Genomic DNA, 24,017 nt, shown 5'->3' with positions numbered 1-24,017 from the left:
TCCATGCAGTTCTTATTTAGCTTTATTTTTGTGCAAGAAAGGGTTCAAAGCCTTTTCGATGATTTAAAAGCTGCACGTGCAGCAAATGAAGGTGATTGTGATGAATGTGTTGCAATTAGGGGTTCAGACATTTCAAAGTGAGGGCACATTTACATAACATTAAAGGACAAGTACAAGTTGTCTATAAATCAGGTGTTTGTAACCCAGGGCTTACTGTATACAAAATTTTGTGCTCTATATGGGTTGTCTGTAGATTTACATTGACTAGGCCAACAAGAACACCCCCTCCTTTAACAGATTAACTTTTGACTAGCCATTTCCTGTTGTTGTTGTTATGTGCCCTCAAGTCCGACCCACTCATAGTGACCCCTCCTTGGGTTTCTGAGGCAGTATCACTACTGAAGTAGATTGCCCAACCTTCCTTATGAGAAGTGGCTGGTGGGTTTGAACCACCATTCTGGTTAGCAGTCAAGTGCCTTAAGCACTACGCTGCTAGAGCTCCTAGCCATTTCCTAGCATTTGCAAATATGTTTCAGTGTGTATCAGATTTGAGAAGAGTCACTTTTTTGATAGCTCTAGAAATTACATGGCAACTTTGAATTTACTGCTTTAATTGTCCTCATTACTTTATGCCTGGTACTAGAATGGGTGAACAGACAACTAGATGCACAAGTAATGAATTTTTTAAATGTCATGGCTGTTATCAATGTCACTTTATTTCTGCTACAAAATTCACCAGAAAAAGTTACTGCAACAATCTAGTATAAAGCAAATCTTTAACCAAACAACATGGTTAAAAACATGGTTAAAAACAACATTTAAAAGGTCTATACCTTTTAAAAATATTCATATTTTATCACAATAACTGCAAGGAAAAAAAATTCAAGTTCTATTGTCAGAACCAAGCTGCAGTTTCTGAGGTAGTAGAGACAGATGACAGAAAAGGAAATAGCTTGTCTAAAATGTAAAAATTAATGCCTTTGAAAGGGCACAGGAAGCTACATATAATTTCAAGAATACATATCCTATTTAAAAGTTAATTTCTAACTATACAGGAGGTGCAAGGATTGTAGAAGAGCACTTTGGTTAAGTCTCTAGCCGCTGTGGCTCTACCCATTCATAAATGAGTCTCTCTGCACAACGAGCACACAAATAGTTAAGATTACCAATATATTTCAAATCTAAAAAAAATTAAAAATAAAAATCCGAGTTATGGTCCCTTTATTCAAAAGGTAAGTATATTCATGCAGAAAGTCCAAATATCTTGAATTTAAATTAAATTGCATATATCATATTCCTTCAATAGTATGAGGTGGTCTATTGCTTTTAACAAGATTAGTATTCCATTTTTAATACAAACATGTCAGGAGTACATAAACACAAGTACACCTGAAATACACCAGTGTTTAAACTTTTATTTCACACCATGCAAGGTCAATTATAACACATTAAAAAATGACAACAGCTATAAGCTGCAATTTTACATTTATACATTGGAAACGTCCATTTTCAAAAGCTGAACATAATTACCGTATTGTCTGTAACAGCTAAGCTTCAATTTAACTGTTGATGCAGATAAAATTTACTATGAAAAACAATGATTTTATATCTGTCCACATTCTGTGATACTAATTCTTCGACTAACCAACCCTTTAGGAGAACCAAACGATTCAATCTTTTTCACAGTATCCATGCCGTCCTTAACAAACCCAAATACTACATGCTTAAAGTCCAAATGCTCTGCCTTTTTCAGTGTTATGAAAAATTGAGAATTATTAGTATCCCGGCCCCGATTGGCCATCGATAGTAAACCAGGACCAGTATGTTTCACATTGAAATTTTCATCTTCAAAGTTATCGCCATAAATGGACCGTCCTCCTGTTCCATCATGTTTGGTGATATCTCCCCCCTGAAAAAAAAACAAAAAAACAATTTAATAGAATTTCTGAATAAAACACACACAACTCATCATTATAGGATAATCCTAAAAACCTAACTTTCTTGAGAATGTAGCTTGAAAACTTAAGAATTACCCATTTTTAAAAGAAGCTAAAAATGAAAAGGTCTTTATCTCACCCTCAATTTCTTAACAGGTTCCAAGAGATGTCAGAAATGTAAATGATTTTAAGTTCAGAGCTATTGGGGAGAGTGGTGGGAGTGGTGGTAACAACAACTTAAGTGTGGAAGCATTAAAGAAATGTTACAAAAACTACAGGATGAGAGCAAGGAGAACTACTCAAATCTCCCAAATTTAAATGGTATATTCTTCTACCCTTTAACTGTAATATACAGTTAATACTTACTTGGCAAACAAAATCTGGAATTACTCTGTGGAAAATAGAGTTCTTGAAACCAAAGCCCAGCTCTCCAGTGCACAGTGCTCTGAAGTTCTCAGCAGTTTGAGGAACAATGTTCGAAAATAATTCCATGGTTATACGTCCTAGAGGTTCACTGTCTGCACAAACATCAAAAAACACCACAGGATTTGTTTCCTTTGATAATTCTGCTGTAAGTGATACCTGTACTTTCTGGAGTTTCAATAAATTCTGTTGACATTCTTCAAATTTTTTCTTAAAACAATCAGCCATTTCTTTAGTTTTAAATCTCACTGCAAGCTGTTCCACTTTTGCTTCTCCATCTATTGAAGAAAAAAAAAATGCAGTCTTCATTTTAAAAGTAACTTATAAATTATTTAATATATTGATACGATGTTTAAAAAGTCTACAAAATTAAAAGTAGAATCTAAGTATTGAAACTTACCAGCATAATCTGAGGCAGTCCAAACTAAAGCATTATTTGAAACACTTAAGGGTTTTAATTCCATTGTTTTAGTAATAACATGGTTTGCACACACTTTAAAGACCTGGTCTCTTCTCATTAAGATCCGGTAATAATTCTTCATTGTGTGCCAAAGAATCTTTATGTCTCCAACACCACGCTCTTTCCACTGACTGACATCTCGATCCCATCTGTAAAGTTTAGCTCTCTCTTTAAATAAAATCTCTTCATCTTCTTCTCCTGATTTTACTTCTACCTGAAATAGTAGAGGAAATGATCTAAAATCTACCATCTATAACAAATTCCAAAGATAAAAATTCTGATCACATTAATGAATTCACACTTTCATATCAAGATAAATGGTAATATCCCAGGGCCAGGAGCATATATGATTTGGATGAAGCAGTGAAGACCTAATTTGTCACTAAATATAATTTCTCTCTTATGTAGTATTCTTCTTCCTTTTAGAAATTAAATGCCTTCCTTTAAAGAAAAGTTTTCAAAAAGTGTTTTTTGTTGAAGAGAAATATTAGCTACTGATTACTGTTCAAAACCTACAAAGTAATTGCTTAAAACAACATTCTTATCTAGAAACTATAACTCTCACTTTTTATTGAAAGGACTTTGGCAAGTACAAGTTTAAATTTTTTTGCCCATAGAATAGTGGTATGAAAATAAACATGCTATTTGGACAATACCTGAAAGAATTATTTTAATTGTAGACAATAAATTCACATAGAGTTTATCAAGCAATATGTATATGTAAACATAAAAAAAATTTATTTTTATTAAAAAAGAGTGGATTTCTAATTAACACTGAGCTTCCCTTTCAAATTGTAAATATTCAGACAGATATGCAAAATTAGCTCTACAAATCAATCCTGTGTCAGTTTTAAATGTAAAATGAGAAATTAGTTATTATTAAGATTTTTCATTTTATAATATTTACCTCTGGTAATGACACTATTGGTTCAAAATGGATATCTTCATTATGAACTACTTCTTCATCACTCCCATCTTCATCTTCACCAACTTTACTTGTTGACTGTGTTCCAAACACATCTGCTCCAGTATTTGCCCACTGAAAGTTTTTATCTGATAAATAAATTAGGATATTTAAATAGTGGTATCATTTTTTTTAAGGCTTTTATTCATCCTTAGATTACTTTACCAGTGCATCTTATTTCCAAAAATGCCACATATACTTACTTCTAGTAAAACCGTTTAAAATTATATAAATGGCACATTTACCTCAATTATTGAGCACGTACTTGCAAACTTAGTACTGCTTATGCTTGGAGATACAAAGAAAGTCTCTGCCTAAAGTAAACTTCATAATACAGCTTTCAGAAATGAAATGTGTTCTTAAAAATAATACAGTATACCTCAAAATGCCAAAAACTTAGCTCAGTTCTCCAAAGTAGTTGATTTCATGAAACCTTTTTACCACCTTAGAAAAATAATTAAAAAAAAAAATAACTTTCAAAATACTCTCAAAAAGGTCACATCTTCAAGTTCCAAATTTACCACAGAGGCCTAACTACGTTTAAAACTTCTCTACCTCAGCTTCTTCCTGGGGTAACTATCAGTATGACTTACAGTAAACTATGAGATGAGAAAACTCTTAGTTATATTAATACATGTTGAAAATAATAAACTACCAAAGCCCTTCCTTATTAAAACATTAAAATACAGAAGTGGGGTAGGTGGATGAAATCTCCAAATTTATAACACTATGGCAAAGGACTAGGTCTTTCTGTTGTGCTTGATTCTTTAACATAATTATAAAAATCTCCCCTCTTGACCTTACCTTTACTACCAAAAGCAAAATCCCCAGGTGCACTGGAAGCCAAGTCCGCAAATGATAGTGTTGTGCTACTTCCAAACCCAAATGTAACAGTTTTGCTTTCTACTGGCAAAAGAAAGCAACATTTCAGTATATTTACTAAACATCATTATTATACCCAGGACCCAGGGAATGCAGGTAGGACCTTATTCATTACCAACAAAGAAAAGAAATTATCTTTGGGTTACTTCTTTAAAGAAAAGTTACAGAATATTTCTAATTTTGACCTTCAGTACTGTTAAGCTTACCGAAGCTATTCCCCATGAATACTACATCAAAAGCAGGACATAAAACCATTTTTAAAGATGGGATGCAGAAATATCTATTCTAAGTGAGATAGACAATCAGTTTCTACTTTAAAGGGTCTTCTATAATCGGAAAAGGAGCTGTGGTGGTATGGTGGTAAAGTCCTCGGCTGTTCACAGAAAGGTAGGTGGCGCAAATCTACCAGCCACTCAATGGGAGAAAGAGGTGGCAGTTTGCTTCTGTAAGAATTACAGCTTTGGAAGGCCTTTGGGGGGAGGGGGTGCAATTCTACTCTGTTCTATAGGGTAACTATGAGTCAGAATTGACTTGACAGTAACGGGTTATAATCTAAAACATTCAGCCAAAGGCAGGATTTCAGGAAACACTGTAATTCCAGGTATTCAGCATAAAAGTTGTCTTCTGTATTAAACTGATAAAACAAAATGTCTTATCTAACGGAAGTATGGTAACATGTCATCTGGAATTTTGTAGTCTTACATTAATTCTGCTAGTGTGAAGCTGCATGATACCTGAAAGTTCTATGCCTTCCTTTTCCTCTTCTGAAAATGTAGAGGGGCTGGGGTTTGGCATCCTTTCCTCTCCTGGTGTATTAACAGTCTCTAACGTACCTATAAAAACATTATTTGTGATTTTTCAGGCTTACATCTGAAAAAGATAGTATCGCCAGAGCACACACATTCTATTGTGTGCCCTCAACTTGATTCCAACTCCTTGCAACCCTATATGATAGAAATGAACTGCTCCATAGGGTTTCCTAGACTATACCCTTTATGGATAAGATTACCAGGTCTCTTCTCTCAGAGAGCTGCTGGTAAGTTTGCAGCTGAGTGCTTAAACACTGTGCCACCAGGGCTCCTGTGTACATGTATAAAGCCATGTAATTTAAGGAGACTCCCAAAAGCCAACTGAGATTAAAAAAAATGTAGGGGGGAAGGCATACCAAACATTACTTTCTCTAACTAACTACTTTTTATTTACTAGCAATCTGAGACTGATAATGAAAAGGAGAGGCATTTAGGTAACACCATAAACAATCTGTACCACCTACTATACTATTTCTAAATTTACTTCATGTTACACTTAACAAAATTCTGAGTATGTCTGTGTCATAATACAATTAGATAATATTCAAATGAAAATACTACCACAAGGAAATTTTCCATGGAAGCAAACCACTATTCCTTTATGATCAGATAGATAGGTCATAGCCACAATGCTTTATATATACTCCCTAGTAACCACAACTCTTAATACAAATACAGGTTTATGATCATTGAGAGCAAGGTAGTAGGATTTTCTGATTATTATCACTAATGTCTAACCCCCTTAAAAAGTTGTTTTAAGAAAGGAATTTTTTTTTAGCTCTGCCTTTGAAAGTTATCTTCTCAAATATATAGGTATTCCTTATGAAATGCATGCCTACAAGGTTTATGTAAACATGTATCAAGTTTTACCTTGGCTTGTAGAATCTGCATCATTTTCCTTTTTAGTAGACAAATCCACAGGTTTGTCCTCAGTTCCAGAAGAAACAGGTGCTGAACTAACAGATTTGGTCATAGAATCAGGTTCTTCAGATTTACAGAAAAATGGAAAGGTCACCTCAGTCCCACCTGTACAAACACTGTCAGTTGTGCTAGTCACTTCAGTCGGTTCCTCACTCTGGGATTTCTGCAAAGCAGAAGTCATTAAATGCTGATTTCCAAAAAGTTCTATATACCATATTTAAAAAGAAATTGAGGACACACTCCATTAAACACTTGAACGGAAACAAAAAAAAGCAACTATCAGAAAACTATGAAAGGTAGATAAAAGAAAATCGACTAAAGATCTCAAAACTCTAGAGATAATCTGGTAGTGAGAACACTGTGTACATATTTTTGCCTGGGTGGTAAAAACCAAAACCAAACCCATTGCCATCAAGTCGATTCTGACTCATAGCTACTCTAAAGGACAGAGTAGAACTGCCCCCTAGGGTTTCCAAGGCTATAAATCTTTACAGAACTAGATTGCCTCATCTTTCTCTTGTGGAGTAGCTGGTGGATTCAAACTGGTGGGTTCAAACTGCCGAACTGCCGACTTTTCAGTTAAAAGCCAAATGCTTTTAACCACTGTGCCACCAGAGTTCCTTGCCTTGGTGTTAGAGGAATCCAAAAAGCTCCAACTGCCAGTAATACAGTCAGAAAAGGTCCCCAAAAAACCTGCCCTCTATATCAAAAGGACCAGGAATGTTGGTCAGGGGAATAGCAAAATGACCCTATTGTTGGAATTATCAAAACAGGACTTCAATTAACAATCCTCCAAATAGTATGGGCAAACACTCTTGAATGAACAGATAGTTCTAGCAAAGAAACTGAAGGTATAAAGAAGGACCAAATACAAATTTAAAACTGAAAAGGAAAAATTCTAGAATAAGTTAATTTGCACTAAAAATGGCCTAGTTAATACCTTTTTTTGATATCGTAATAGACATTTTAAGGATATGTACACAGTCCACACAACCCTCTATTCCCCAAAACCTAACATGCAAAAGATGAGCCTTTATAATCCTGTTTGTAGAACAAGATTCCATCTTCTTTGGTCACAGCTGATTGGTAGACCCTGACCTAGGGGGATCTAATCTCTTTGTAAGCCACTAATCATTATTACCATATGGTAAGAACATTCTAAAGTCTATAACATCAACAAAGACAATTACACAGAAGGAAAACAATGGAGATATTCTTACTTGAGCTTCCTGAACTTTTTGAACCTCTGATTGAAAATCTTCCCCGTTTCCATTGTCTTCATCAACATCACTGCATACTCCACAAAAAAAAGTAGGTGGAAGCTTTAATGTATCTGCTTTTGCCTTCTCTTCAAGTGTTGGTTTCTTTTCCCAAACAATAACACATTCTTTCTCGTTATCTGAAAAATCAATATAACACATGGAAAAGAAAGTTGAGAGAAAAACAGATGAGGACCAACTACTCTACAACAATGGTCCTCAATGTAATCTCCAAATTACAGACCCAGATAACAAGATCAGTGAATGCAAATGGGGAACAAAGACCATCCGGAGAACAATGTTTTTCACCTAATATCATTTTTAAGTATTTTAAATAGCCACAGGCATACTATGTAAGTAAACTGGTAAGTAGAGAAATAATCAGATTAAGAAGTTCCTTTTTAGATGGTTGGGACCAGGTTTGCTGGTCCAATAGAGCCTGATGGAACCACTGAAACTATGGCCCCTAGCTGCCTTTCAGGTCTGGAATTGAACCCACACCTATGGTTTCCAGCCAAACAAAGTACAGGCATGTGAGTTAAACATTTACCTCAAGTAGACACACACCCTGGAGAGAACAATCATGGGAGAAGGAAGGGCTGCTTATGCACAGGGAGACAGCTCAGGGGGCAGGAGAGTATGGAGGGATGGACACTGCAAAGTGGTAACTATGGGGAGGAAGTGGGTGGGGAGCTGTTGCATTGTGGTAAACTGTGGTCAATGACATAAGACAAAGTATACGTGAATTGCTGTATGGAAAGTGAATTTGCTCTGTAAATCTTCACCCAAATCACAATTAAAAAAAAAAAAAAAAAAAAAGTTCCTTTTTAATAGATTTTTTAAAAAAAATTACAATTAGTAATCTTAGTTTAACGTACCTGCTTGATTTTCTTCCAATGGCTTGCGTTTTTCTGCGTCATCCAAATATAATTTTCCATTCAGTTTCTTGACAGCTGTTTCAAAATCTTCATCTTAAAGTATAATTGATTATATTAAATAAAAAATTTCTCTAAGTATCTGGGATTTCCTAGCCAGAAACCTAAGAATTATTTTCAACTTCACCCTTTCCCTTACTTCTCACATCCACACAGCAACAAATTTTGCCAATGCTATATCCCTTTTGCCACTTCCTTCTTTAGGTGACATAGTGCCTAAGCATCTGACTGCTAACTAGAAGGTTGGCTCCATAGTAAGATGATGAGGCAATCTACTTCTGTAAAGATTAACTGCCTCGGAAACCCAATGGGGGTCAGTGTGAGTTTGAATCGACTAGATGGCAGTGAGTTTGAGTTTTTATATTCCTTTTGCCTCTTCCTACTTTAGAGCAGTTTAGGCTCCCTTTGTGTTTGAGCTGTTTTAACATTGATTGAGCTCATCTTATCTCCCTGTCCCCACAACCCAATCCTCTATACCACTGCCTAAGTGATGCTTCTGAACTATTCTTAATCATGTAACTCCACTTTTAAAAAAAAACTGGCATGGCATACAAAGTTTTCTATAATGTGACCTGTGCCTGCTTCTCTCACCCCTCCTAAGACTCCAGAAAAATGATGATTACTTTCAGTTCTCCTAAAACACCTGTTCTACACATGGTTAACTACCCAATAAATTCTTGCTGAACATAGTTCTTTTGATCATTACATTCTTTGACTATTTACACACACATTTACGGTAAATATCTACCCACACCGACAGCAGTGATTAAGTTCTAAAAAATGGGTTAAAATGATTCAACTATACCCTCAATTACTGAAATTAGCATGTGCCCAGAGAGCTTTTAAAATCACAAAAGATTTACCATCCTCTTCTTCCTCACTAACATAATCTGGTTTATTCTTATAGCAGAAGAAAGTTGGAGGAAGTTTAAGTTTGCTTGCAAGGGCTCTTTGCTCAGGGGTTGGAGTTAGCTCATATACAATGAGAATTTCATCATCTGAAGGAGGATCTTCTGGTTTTTCCTTCTCTTTTGCTGTAATAAAAGTCAAAAATTGATAAAGATGTAGCTTTATATAAGTAATAACATCAACATTCTAACTTAAAATAAAAGCCATGAAACTGTTTTAAAGATCAAAATAGCATTAAAAAAAAACCCACAAACTTATGTTGGACAGAGTTCTATAATAATCACAAATTAGAATTAGCAGCCTTATATAGTGTTCTACCAAAAACCTTACTGAACACAGAGCATATTTAAAATAATAAAATGTGGCTTTTATTTACTAATAATTGGAGGAAAAATACTATTATTTCTATAATTAAAAAACATATTAAAGTACTGTGCTACCATAACCACTTCTGGCATGATAAACAACAGTTTAGTAAAATACCCATGCATTTACAACAATTGAAAAAAGTCTTAATGAAATCAAAAGCAAATATTAGTATAATATGAAACTTATCCAAAGCCAACTTTGATTAGTTCCTAAAAAGAAAGTTAACAATTGCCAAGGAAAATAGATAATTAGGGTTGCATCCAATTATGCATATATCCAAGCACAATGCTAGATAAATTTAAGAAAAAGTGTTATCCTCTGACTAATACTGTAGGAATCTGAAATAATTTCTATGGCCAAAAAACTAACTTATAAAAGAATTCTGTATACAATTTGTTCTGGTCTATAAAGTATTTCTGGCTAAAAAAATTGATAAAGTCAGTGAGTCACAAAGCATATTGTGTACCATCAGGGGCTAGGGAAAAAGACTCTCTAGAGCTATGCTTTCCAATATGGTAGCCTCTGGCTCCATGAGGCTACTGACTTGAAATGTAGCTAGTACAAATTAAGCTATACTGTATCAAATACAAACTGGATTTTGAAAACAAGACAATGTAAAATATCATATTAGTAATCTTTCATACTGATTAGAAGCTGAAATAGTATTTGAATACAGTAGACAAACAAAATATATTAAAATTAATTTCAAAGTGAAAGGCTGGCTTTCACTAAGGCAGGCATTCTTAGCATGTGGGCATTGTCTGGTCAGTAGGAATTGTGACTTAAGGGAGGAAAAAGTCACCTTTTTTCAGCCTTTCTTTACATTTTTTAATGTAGCTAATACAAATTTTAACTTGCATACATAGCTCACATTATATTCCTGTTGGATAGCACTGCTCCAGAGAACTAGAGCCTTTCTCTTACTATGTCAAACCAGCTCTCACTATCCTTCATTACAAACAAAAGCTTAGTATCAACTCCTAGCCAATGACAGTGAAGGAACATTTTAAGATACAGATTCTGGTTCCAGAGTTCTCCTATTGGCTAGTGACAATAGCCTCTCTGGGCCCCAATTTTCTCATATCTAAAATCTTCTTTTATCTCTAAGGTCCTTTGAGACTATGATATTCTCAGTCTTGAAACAAAACATCTCCTTGTCCTGTAATAGATATTGGTATACTTGTTCTTTGGCCTGGGATTCCTAATCTAGTGCAGTGTGCAAATATATGCCCACTTTTCTGTAAAGCCTATGCTTTTCACTTACATTTCTGGAAGATTGCATCCTTAAGAAAAAAAGGTTAAGAACTGTGATAGCTAGTAATAAAGAGCCTTGTTGGCACAGTCATTAAGCGCGTTTGACTAGAATTAGCAGTCTTATTTAGCGTTCTACAAAAAAACCTCACTGAACATAGAATCAGGAGCTCTGGTGGTGTAGTGCCTAAGGCATTTGATTGCTAACCAGAAGGCTAGCAGTTCAAACCCACCAGCCACTCTTCGGAGGGAAGACTGGGCAAATCTACTTCCGTAGAGATACCACTTTGGAAACCCTCACTATGGGTAAAATCAACTCAACAGCAGGGAGTTTGAGCATAAATCTGCTTAAAACCAAAAGGTTGGGGGTCAAACCCACTAGCCACTTCATAGGAGAAAGATGTGGCAGTCTGCATCCAGAAAGATTACAACCTTGGAAACCCCATAGAGCAGGTCTACTCTGACCTATAGGGCTAGGAGGTGGAATCTACTTGACCCCAGCAAGTTTAGTTTTTTGGTAGCTAGTAATATGACTGGTATACTTTAAAACTGAAAGTCCCAGAAATCATGGACTATATCACCATACCTGTTTGACAACATATAATACAGTTGAGATATTCAAGATGTGGACACTAATAGTGAGTTCTCATTTTCCTAATCTTGCTCTTGAGGATCTCCAACAGATCCCACTTTCTATTACTCTACTTCAGTACCAACATCTATTTGTACGATTGTATATGCTACATATATAAAATATCAAGTATATACTGGTGTTTGTTAAAAATGGAGTCTATTTTCACTTACAGTATTTTTTCTAATTACTCCCCAAAAAATATAGCCTTAAAGTGACACTTTGTTGTCCCATGATTGAATACACACTGCTGCCATCATGTTTGGACACTGGCAAACATTAGTGGCAAAAGATAAAGGTTAGGTAAAATATATGCTTTCATTAACCAGGGCTGAAAATAATAGACCACTGAAACACAAAGCACTAGGTGAGGAACACCTTGCTGTAACTCAAAACAATGCTGTTTGATAGTGAAAAATATGACATCTAAGTACATTTAAAAAAAAAAAAAAAACAGCATTAAACAGTGTAACACTACCAGTCAAAAGGTACTTAGCTTAAACTGGCATTCTCTTACATGCATGATGTAGTGTTAAGTACTTAATTTCATACAGCCACAGCCACTTTGCTAAAGACTACCAGCTGCCAATAAAACAGGTGTCATGTTATACTGAGAATGCTAGCTCTATACCTTTGCTCTCAGGCTGGGAGGGTGGGGTGCTGGTCCAAAAAGCCATTGGGTTAGATTTAAAAAGACTAAAATTAAATCCTAGAAAATAAAGAGCATTCAATTTTTTAACATTTTGGGAAACAAAATTATGATTTTAAAATATAAAAACCCAGAGTATCTCAATTTATACCAATCTGATTGTCTCACATACTCACTATCCCAGTGGTTTCATTCTTTGCTCACTTAATAAATGATAGCAATACTAACTTACATGAAATGTGAACATTTCAGCCCACATGTTCTTTGAGTGACAAAAAAATAAAGAATGAAACTTCCTACACCTAAAAAAGACTTAAATTGATGCTGATGGTTAAAGTCTCATGAGTCATTAAGCTTTCATACTATAATAGGTTAGTGCTCTGTCCTAGGCATGATATAAGTATCTTCCGATTGCTGAAATCTATTGCTATTTCAACGCTCACTGGTGAATTTATTGAGGGAGAAAAAAATCTACTCTTTTTTAGGTGTTCACAATGTACAATGCACTGTTTATGGCCCAACTTTAACTAAAACATTAATATCCTGTAAAGATAAACCTTAAAAGAAAGAGAACTTCTGTTTAATTCTGAGACTAAGCACTTACCTTTTTCTGGTGTTTTAAATATGTATTTAGTTGAGGACTCTTCCTTTGGAGGGGAAGTAAGGAGATTTCTGGTTTTGACATCTGAAGACTGTTTGATATCAGAATTCTTTGACAGTTCACATTTGTTAGATTCCACTTTTCTTTCAGATCCACTCTGTACTGAACTAGTTTCACTAGTGTTATTTTTCAAAGGTGCATTAAAACTAAATCCAAACAAAGACCCAGTGGCTGAACTGTTGCCAAATGCAAATGGCTTTGATTTTTCACTATTAAAAATGCTTTTAACTGACTCTGAGCCAAAGACAAACTTTGGAGGAGAAACCACTGCTTTTGTTGTAGTTTCTGACGTGCTAGGTACTTCTCCAACTTCTGAAGTTGGATCTGCTACATCATCACCCTGAATTAAATCTGTCCTCTCTCTTGTGGTTTCTTCTAATACAGCTACAGCAATTTTGCCACATGGTGATTCTCTGGGAGTGGTCGATCGAGAAACATGAGGTGTTATCAAACAATCTTTTTCTTGGGCTATTTTTGCTTCATCAAAAATGTTCTTAAATGAGTCTGCAACATCTTGCAGTTTAAAACGCACAGCTAAATGTTCTATTTTTCTTTCTCCATCTGCAAAATCACATGCAGTCCACACCCATACTCTTTCTGTCCCTTTCATATTTTGCAAAGTCATATCTGGAGTTATTCTGTGATTGGCACAAAGTTTTAATACTTGGTCTCTTCTCATCACTATGCGAACTTGCTTGTTATCATAATTCTGTAAGATCTTTATGTCACCAATACCCCTTTCTTTCCACTGACCAACATCTTTATCATACCGATAGAGTTTTGCTCTGTGACTAAAAACAACTTGTTCATTTTCCTCACCACTGGATACTTCAACTAGATCAGGTAAAGGTACAACAGGTTCAAAGTACTGCCCATCTCTCTCTTCTTCTTGAGTAACATCAGATTCTTCATCTGTGCCAACTGAAGCCCCACTCTGATTCAACTTGGCAGGAGACTTAGATGGACTCAAAGCAGATTTGAAACTGAAGTTAAATCCTGTTGTTGACTCACCAAAGCGGAAGAGATTTTTTCTTACAGGGCTACTTGCCAGTGGAGAAGCATGTACTGAGCTACTACTTACACTATCATCCAAAGCATCTTCTTTTAAATCATAGTTATCCCACTCTAATGTGGGCCCAGTATTTTCAGGATTTGGCTTAACTATTGTGTCTGAAGCACTGACAGCAGCTGAATCTGAACTGGTACTTTCTTCATCAGTGACTTTTATTTGCTCATTTGTCAAGAACGTTTTGAAATCTTTCAGTCCACTCTTCATTTCTTCAGCTCTCTGTATTAACTTAGCAGCTCGACCAGTATCAACTAGTTTATGGGGAGTTTGAAGTGGTATATCTAATAGAAGTCTCTGACATTCTTCAAATTTCTGCTTGAATTCTTCAGCCAACTCTGGTGTTTTAAATTTTGCTGCCAGTTGTTCTAGTTTGGCATCACCATCAGAAAAATCACTAGCTAGCCACATCCATGCTCTATCTGAACCAGACAGAGGCTTCAGGTTCATTGTAGTGGTTATCCAATGATTAGCACATACTTTCAGTACTTGTTCTCTTCGCATCAGCATTCTTAGTTTGCCATTAACTTCATTTTTGAGAATCTTTAAGTTCCCCAAGCCTCTTTCTTTCCACTGACTTATCTCAGCATCAAATCTAAATAATTTTACCCGCTGTGAGTAAAGAACTTTTTCATCTTCTTCCCCTGTTACAAGTTCCACTTTTTCAGGCATCTGAACTACTGGTTCAAAATGGATATCATCAATGTCCTCAGTCTTATATGCATCATCATCTTTCTCAAGGTCAGTAGAAGCACTGGCTTTATCAACCATTTTACCACTCTGTGATGAAAATAATTTTTCTCCAGCACCTGAAAATCCTTTAAAATTAGGATCTTTTTTACCAAATTGAAATCCTTCCCCTGAAGTTGATTTTGCAAGATCTGCAAAGGTAAAAGTGCTACTAGTCTGACCAAAAATCAAACCACTTCCATTCTGCTGGCTACTAACATCTTGTGTCTGGAAACCAGTGTCATTTTCAAAGGGCTTCTCATTTTCATTCTTTTTCTCTTGATTTCCTGGCTCCTGAATGCCAAATTTAAATCCATCAGCAGACACAGGGATGGAAAAATTAAATCCTTCTTTTGTTGACTTAGATTCTGTATTAGAACCCTGAAATGTAAATGAAGGTATATTTTCTTGATCCACATGTCCAAATTTAAAACCCTGCTCTGTATTGCCAAATTTAAAACCTTTTTCTGAAAAGTCAGTTTTAAATCCTGTTCCCACCTGACTTCCAGATGAGTCATTTAACTTAGTTTTTGTGCCCAATGTGAAAGCTGAAGAAGTTTCTGCAACAGGTTTATGAGTTGGTTTAGCGGTATCACAAGCCACACATTTTAAGGAAGAATTCTCATTTTGTACAGAACAAACACTACAATCCCACTGTCCTTCCTTCTTGGTGAGCATTCCTTCAAATCCACTCTTTGGTGCCTTGCTTGTCTCTGAAGAGGAAGGTGCTGGAACAGCAGAAGTAGGCTGATTCTGTTTACTTGGATTCTGACAAGCAATACATTTGGTAGCATTTGCTTCATTTCGTACTAAGCATACACTGCAATCCCACTGTCCTTCCTTCTTAGTAAATACTCCATCAAATCCACTCTTTGGGGCCTTGCTTGTCTCTGAAGTACCAAATTTAAAAGAGGAAGGTGCTAGAGCAGCAGAAATATATGGATTCTGTTGACTTGGATTCTGGCAAGCAACACATTTTGTAGCACTTGCTTCATTTCGTACTAAGCATACACTGCAATCCCACTGTCCTTCCTTCTTGGTGAACACTCCCTCAAATCCACTCTTTGGGGCCTTGCTTGTCTCTGAAATACCAAACTTAAAAGAGGAAGGTGCTGGAACAGCAGAAGTACACGTATTCTGTTGGCTTGGATTCTGACAAGCAATACATTTTGTAGCATTTGCTTCATTTTGTACTAAGCATACACTACAATCCCACTGTCCTTCTTTCTTAGCAAACATGTCTGCAAAACCACTCTTTGGAGCCTTGCTTGTCTCTGAAGTACCAAACTTAAAAGAGGCAGGCGCTGGAACATAACTAGGTTGGTTCTGTTTTCTTGGATTCTGACAAGCAACACATTTTGTAGAGCTTCCTTCATTTAGTACAAAGCATAAACTACAATCCCACTGTCCTTCCTTAGTAGAAAAAACCGATCTGAAATCACTGCTAACAGATTTAGGCAGATCTCCCTCACCAAATTTAAAGGAAGATGGCTGGATAAATGAAGAGCCACTTTTGCTACTAGGTTTTGTATTCTGGCATGCGACACACCTAGATGCAGTAGGTTCATTTCTTACTAAACAAGTACTACAATCCCAGTGACCTTCTTTCTTTGGAGTCATCAATGCAAATCTATCTTGAGTATCTTCTTGGCCAGTTTTAAGAGCAGGAACAGTTTCAACCAATGGTGGGCCAAGGAGCTCTTTATTACTCGGGTTTAGATTTTGGCATGATACACATCTCTTAGCAGTGGCAGTGTTCTTCAGTGAACAGCTGTTACAATGCCACCAAGATCCCTCTTTCTTTGCAACCTGAAATTCAAAATTCAAATTTACAGTATCAGATTTGCCAATATCCTTGTTATCACGACTTGTGGGTTCTTTTACAATCCTGATAGTCTGGTTTGTTGATGTGGCTATATTTGTTCCCAAAGCTTTTAAAATGCTCTGGGCCTCTTCAAACTTGCACTTAAAAAGTGCTGCTTCCTCAGGAGTTTTGAATCTTATAGCAAGTTGTTCTGGTTTTGGTGACTCATCTGCATAATCAAGAGCATGCCATACAAACGATCTGTCTGATCCAGCATTTGGTGTCAGTTTCATTTCTGGGCTTATGTAATGATTTGCACAAATCTTCAATACCTGCTCTCGTCTCATTAGAAGGCGAATTTTACCAGATGTTTTATGCCTTAGTATTTTTACATTGCCGATGCCCCGTTCCTTCCATTCTTTGGATTCTGTATCAAAACGGAACAGTTTTGCACGATTGCAAAAGAACTCTTCCTCATCTTCCTCACCAGTTTTTACTTCAATCTTATCGGGGAGAGGTACAACAGGCTCAAAGTGAGGGCCATCATCATCTTCATCCCCATGGGCACTTCCTCCATCTGTTTCATGATTCTTAGTTGCTAACTCTGGAGCAGGTGTTCCAAATACTGATTTACCTGGACCATGGAAAGTAAACATATCATCACTTCGACAAAAACCAGAATTCTTTTGCTGATTTGGCCCCATGTTTTCTGTAAATGAAATTCCAGACACATTTTTGCTTCCAAAATTGAATGTATTTCGAGGTCCAATGGTTTGCCCAGAAATAGGTTTGGGTCCACTACAGCCATCTCCTTGTAAAGGTTTATCTGAAGTTAGGAGCCCTAATAGGCTTTCACTGTTATTGTAAGCTGTAGATGAGGGCTGTGTCACAACCTGCGGGGAGGAAAACGTGAAGTCACCATCATTTGATTTGAAATTTGAGTTAAATTTAAAAGGAGTTGGCTGTGTTGTATGTGCTGGTGTTGTCAAAGATTGCCTTATTCCTTCACCTGGAAGAGGCTGAACAAAATTAGATTTTCCAAATTCTAAAACCTTTGATTCTGCAGGTCTTGAAGCATGAGCTGGAACTGGAGGTTTTGTGAAATAACCTGGTTCTGGCAAAGGTGGATTTGTGCTTGTTTGCTGAACATTGTAATTAAAATAATCATCACTCCTGGGTGACAAAATTCCAGTTGCAGGAGACTCAAAACGCAGTGGAGGACCATATATCTCTTGAGAGAACATACAAGCAGATGAGCTTTGCACTGGTGGTGTGTGCATCTGCTGAGAATAGGCATAAATGTGCTGTTGAGGTGGAAGCCTATTCATGCCATAAACTGGACCCTAAAAGAAAAGAAAAAGTTAAAAATGTTTGTAAATTTTCTATAAAATTATAGATAACTAGACACAAACCAATTCTCACAAACCTCAAACATGATTATTATTAAGTAAAGAAGTTATCACTGGGGTATGTAATGCATCATTACAAGAAAGCAACATAACTACAAAGACGATTACAGCTTATAGTCTTTTTCGCCATATAATGAAAATTGCCCTAACTAATGGCAGCATCTTAAAATATCTACTTCTGCTACAATAAATTCACAGAATACACATCTTCTTCTTTCCTAAACAATGTGTCAAATGATGTTAACAGTAATGATGATGACGATGATGAAGACTAACATTTACTGAATATTTACTAATGTGCCAACTGGGCACTGTTATAAGCCCTTTATATATGTTATCTCATTTTAATACTACCCAATGAATGATGGTATTATTACTATCCTCAATTTACATATGAGGCAATTGATTTATAGATATTAAGAAACTTGCCCAAGGTCACAGTAAGCAGAACCATGGTTTAAAGGCATCCAAACTCTCTGTCTTCAAAATCCTCACTACTGTTTTAATATTGGGTCTCAATCAAGTTATAGAGACATAGTTCAGGCCTATCACTACCTATCACATAGTGGTTGAGCAAGCTAAAACATTCTAGTCCTATTTCTGCAAAGACAGAATAATGAAGGGTCAACCACGACCTCTCATTTAAAAATAGTCTAAATATTCACATTTAACGTAACATAAAAATAAGGTGACAAAGTATAACTTCTATTTCTGGAAATAAATGTGAGATTTATATTCTTGAGGGACATATAAGTGCTAATAGTGTATTAATCCTTTAATTTCTCTGACGGAAGCCTAAACAATTAAAAAGGAGATACAGTCGATCCTCATTATTCGCGGATTGTGTATTTGCAAATTCACCTACTCACCTAAATGTGTTTGTAACCCCAAAATCAATACTCGTAGCCCTTTTGCAGTCATTAGCAGATACACAAAGAGCAGCAAAAAAAATTCGAATTACCCAATGCACATGTTTCCAGCTAAGGTTGGACAAGGCAACACTGCTTTCAGCCCTCATACTATATAAAGAAGTATCTTTTTTGAAGGCTATTTAGCCCACATTTTTTTGTGTTTTCAGGTGATGATTTTGCTGTTTCAAGTGGCCCCCAAGCATAATGGTAGAGGCTGTCTAGTATTCCTAAGCTAAAGAAGGCTGTAATGTTGCCTCAAGAAGAATTATGTTAGATAAGCTTTGTTCAGTCATGAGTTAATAGTGCCGTTAATGAATTAACAATATATGTTTAATAAGGTGTCTTTGAACAGAAACACACATAAAGAAAGGTTATGTATTAATCAGCTGACAAAAATGTTGTGACCAGAGGCTCACAGGAACCTAATCATGTATTTGTGCTAGGAGCAGTGGGTTGGTATTTGCTAATTCAGTGTTCGCGGAGACTTTATAGACCATAACTACCGCGAATTACGAGAATCAACTGTATTTATTAATGTATAAATCAATTCCTTTGTTACCTTTGTGGGAGTAACATTAGCTGCTGGTCTGAGAAGATACTGGGAATTATATGCTGGTGACTGACTATAATATACTGAAGGGCCAGTAGTTGCAACTAAAAAAAAAAAAACAAACAAAAAACAAAAAAAAGAAAAGAAAACACTGTTAAAAAGTCTATACTACAACAAGACTGTCTAGGTAGGCAAGAATTATAAATACAAAAGCAACAGAAGTCAAAGGAATATTTAACTACATAAGACTTTTTCATTTCTGTACATAAAAATACATCATAAAGATGATTAAAATTAAAACGACAAACCAGGAAAAACCGCTAAATAGTACAAATGAAGAAAAGGAGAGTAGCACCATGGTGATCAACAAGAACAAGTGCCTTGCAAGCATTAAAAGGGGAGCCAAGAAGAAAGTAATGGGTTCATTTTCTAAGAAAGACTAGTATGTGAAAGCATAGTCATATTCTTCAACACTAGAAATACTGGAACACAGTAGTGATAGGGAGTGAAGGAACTAAAATGCATCTGACAATCTCAAGAACCAAGTTTTTCAAGTGAGCCTTGAAAATATGAAGATTCACAAAGTTGCATTTTACAAACTCAAACTATTACTGAGGATGTTAGGTCGAAAATCACCTTACAGATTCATGGAAAGGATCTCACAAGTAACAAAATGTATTCCTTGGTTTGTTAAAAAAGAAAAAAAAAAGTGTATCATGATCGACACTGGTACTGATGTCAAAACTATTTTATGCAGTCTGTTGTATGTGAGTAAAATCAGAAATAAAATTAAAGACAATCACAATAGCTAAACTACCAAGAGTCATGTGCATCATCTATTTCAAATTTTGCAGTAAACAAAACAAGGATGTTTTTGCCTATATGTACACTTTATGCCTATATGTGGAAGAAGAAATAGAAACTGTGACCCAAGAAACATCAAACAGCTGATTCCGATAAGGACTCAATAAGACCTAGAAAAGGCTAAAAAGGTCTATTTATCCTTTCTATGACATTACTAAGAAAAGTGAAAATCACTAAAGAAGCCCAAGTTTAACTTAGGAAAACGAGTGGAACTGCCTGGTGATAATGGATCTTTTGGAAGTATCTGGAGAAGGAGAAAGGCACAGAACATAGAATGCACTTAACAATGTGAGCCAAGAATCTTACGAGTCCAAAATTTAACTAATGACCAAGGACTAGGACTCCTATCAGTAATTAAAAGGAAAAAAAAAAAAAGAATCAAGAGTTCTTATGAAATTATTAAAAAATACTCAAATAGATAGTTCAGGAAAGAAACAGGAAATATTATAAAGTATTAAGTGTAACTGTTGTTTACATCAAATCAATTCCAACTCCTGGCGATCCCATGAGCATAACTAGTTGTAAACAAATGAAACTGAAAAATGGGTACTATTTTTCTTCTTATAAATAGGCAAAGGTTTTTGTAAACCATAAAAGTCAACACTAGCAATAAAGCATAGAGATGAGACTATTAGACATTTTTGGTAAGAGTATAAATTATTACAGCTTTTCTGAAAAGCACTTTCCCAATACAAATAAAAGAATTTTTAAAGTACTCTAGAATCTGAGGAATGTGTTCACAGTATTATTTATAATAGCCAAAACCGGAAATGACATATAAGGAACAGAATTGTGGCACTTCCACATGATTGAATACCATATGCTCATTAAAAGTACTTTTGAAGAATATTTAATAGAAGAGTGCTCAAAACTTCAGGTTATATTTAAAAATAGGCTAAATCATCTATATACAACATGATAAAAATCGCATAAAAAATTCTTTATATAAACAAAGAAAAAGAACCAGAAAAAAATGCTCCAAAATGTTAACAGGATTCTAATTGATAGCAAGGTAGTTATTTTTAATTTTCTTTACAGTATCCATACCTATAAATATTTCTTACAAGCACATTAATCTCTGTTTCGTAACTATCTTATTTTTAAAAAGATAAGGACCATCTTGGTAGTTTTACTTTCATTAAGAAAAAAAAAATGATGAACACAGAAAGAGAGCTGGGCTCTCTTCCTTTCATGCCACAAAACTGCTTTGTGACCTTGTCAATAACTCATTGGGGGTCTCATTTTTCTCAAATGTAAAATGAGGATGTATTTCTATTTACTTCACAGGTCACTGTGAGAATGTGACAAGGTGAATGTTGTATTTGTACGTCTGTGTAACAACCAGAAAGAAATTTTACACTCGTACACAAAAAATTATGTAAATTACAACCCAAGAAGTACCAAACAATTTCAGACAGAATTGAAAAAAAGACCTAGAAAAGGTAAGCCAATCTAATTATCCTCTTTACTCAAGGCTCTATATAATGCACAGGGTTATATTAAATAAGAAAGATACGAACTCTTGACATCTCATATACTTATCTATAAAATGTGACATTTTAGAAGTTTTACTTTACAAAGATTTTTCCTATTATTTTTCCTGTAAATACACTGTCATAGGAGGAAAAGGAGACCTGATGGTGCAGTGGTTAAGCACTCAACTGCTGACCTTTTGGTCAGCAGTTCAAAACCACCAGTAGCTCCACAGGACAAAGATGTGGCAGTCTGTTTCCAAAATATTTATAGCCTTGAAAAAAAGAAAGAAAACAAAAAAGATTTACAGCCGTGGAAACCCTATGGGACAGTTCTATTCTGTCCTAAAGAGTTACTGTGAATCAGAACTGATTCAACAGCAGTGGGTTTGCTTTGGTCACTAGAGGACAGTGAGGCTGCCTTAAGTATGTCCTTGTGGAATGCAACTCATATATGCTAATCAGAAACTAGCCCTTACCATCGTAAATATTTCCTGAGTTAAAAACAATTAGAAGGAAATACATATAACTGCCATTTAAGGAATCCACCTCCAGTAAAATAAAACTATTTTTATTGTCATTTCTGATTGCCTGGAGGGGAATGTATCAAACTGGCAAAGGATTTTGAGTTTGATAACCTGGGTGAATGCTGGCTCTATCAATAAAACTAGCTGTTTAAATAATGGAGCTAACTTTTCGGATTCTGTTTCTTTATGTAAAACTGGGATCTCCTGTGGAACTGCTAGTGGGTTCAACCACTGATTTTTTAGTTAGCAGCCGAGTACTTAACCATTGCACCAACAGGGCTCCTTCTTTGGTATTTCGAAATAAACAATATTTCCTATTAATGTCCACCACCTCAGTATATCAAAAAAATAATTCCCCACAAGCTTATGCTTTTAATAAGGCATCTCTTAGTACTTAAATTCACAGTTTTTATATTATCAGGAATAATTCCATCTCAGTCTTGACTTCTCCAAGATGTATATTAAAGGATCCTTTAAGCCTTTATATTCACTGGATCAGACAAAGTTTTCTGCTTGTAGTTATAAAAATCTCAGTAATACCAAATAAAACTTCTAAAGTAATATACATAAACAGACATATAAAAACATGTATATAAACAAACACACATAGACAAGGTGATTTCACAAGTCATCTATTTAAAAGAGGGAGAGGTACAGTGAATTTTACTAAAATTGGGGGTTATCCAACTGCCAACTTACCAGTTAGTGGAGCCCCATGAAAAGTCTGTGATCCCTGATATCCATCAGGCACTGAATCTGGTCCATAATTCTCTGTGGGCCAACGATGAGGGGAGGCTGAGTTACTGCTATTTAGTTTCAATTCTTGCATTTCTTTCTATTAAAAAAAAGCAAAAAAAAAAGCAATTTTAAACAATTATATCATTTCAGAAACATTGCCTGGGTAAGCTTATTATTTTAAATTTAAATATCTGATGATACTTTCTGATAGATTCTATTTCCCAATGAAATCTGAGTAACAAATGGCTGATTTTAATAATATGATCCTCCATTTATTAAAATCTCTTTGTCTGGTCGCATTCTTTCATTCCTTAGTACCACCATCTAATTCATTACCTCAATTCTTAATTACTGGATAACTTCCTAAATGGGACTCATCTCCATTCCATCCTACACCTACCTAGATTACTGTTTCTAAAGTTCACCTATCACCAAGATACTTCCTTGCTCAAAATACAAGTACCTACAAATTGTTCTACAAATTGTACCAGGAGCTCTGGTAGCGTAGTGCCTAAGGCACTTGACTGCTAACCACAGGGCTGGCAGTTCAAACCCACCAGCCACTCCTTGGAAAGGAAGATGCAGCAATCTACTTCCGTAGTGATACTGCCTCGGAAACCCAAGGAGGGGTCGCTATGAGTCAAGTCCGACTCAACGGCACATAACAATAACAAATTGTTCTGGTTACCTAGTGCCGCTCTGACAAGAATATACCACAAATGCGATAGCATTAACAAACAGGAGTTTATTGTCTTACAGTTTGGAGGCTTTCAGTCGAGTTCAAAGTGCCAGGCTCTAGGGGCTGGGTGAAAGACCCTCAACCCTGGGCTTCAGCTCTGGCTCCTGCTCCCAGCCCACTGAAGCTAGAGGCTTTTTTCTTCACTCAG

General features: G+C 35.7%; 1 protein-coding gene across 1 annotated transcript in view; it reads right to left on the bottom strand.

Moving 5' to 3' along the window:
• Positions 1-1,603: 1,603 nt before the first annotated feature.
• Positions 1,604-24,017, bottom strand: part of RANBP2 (RAN binding protein 2) — an 87,623-nt gene continuing 65,209 nt past the window's right edge. The window contains exons 18-29 of the mRNA XM_042781153.1: positions 23,092-23,227; positions 19,539-19,633; positions 13,004-18,002; positions 9,454-9,624; positions 8,534-8,626; positions 7,617-7,795; positions 6,346-6,559; positions 4,589-4,690; positions 3,728-3,873; positions 2,761-3,034; positions 2,304-2,638; positions 1,604-1,909 (exon numbers count right to left, since the gene is read on the bottom strand). Of these exons, the coding sequence (XP_042637087.1) occupies positions 1,604-1,909; positions 2,304-2,638; positions 2,761-3,034; positions 3,728-3,873; positions 4,589-4,690; positions 6,346-6,559; positions 7,617-7,795; positions 8,534-8,626; positions 9,454-9,624; positions 13,004-18,002; positions 19,539-19,633; positions 23,092-23,227 (7,050 nt within the window). The remainder of the gene's footprint in view (positions 1,910-2,303; positions 2,639-2,760; positions 3,035-3,727; positions 3,874-4,588; positions 4,691-6,345; positions 6,560-7,616; positions 7,796-8,533; positions 8,627-9,453; positions 9,625-13,003; positions 18,003-19,538; positions 19,634-23,091; positions 23,228-24,017) is intronic.

The sequence above is a fragment of the Orycteropus afer genome, unplaced genomic scaffold (genome assembly GCF_000298275.1).
Source record: "Orycteropus afer afer isolate SDZICR_OR568_19922 unplaced genomic scaffold, OryAfe1.0 scaffold00089, whole genome shotgun sequence".
Classification (NCBI taxonomy): domain Eukaryota; kingdom Metazoa; phylum Chordata; class Mammalia; order Tubulidentata; family Orycteropodidae; genus Orycteropus; species Orycteropus afer.
Note: the sequence above shows the minus strand (reverse complement) of the source record. Positions and strands in the feature narration are given on the sequence as shown.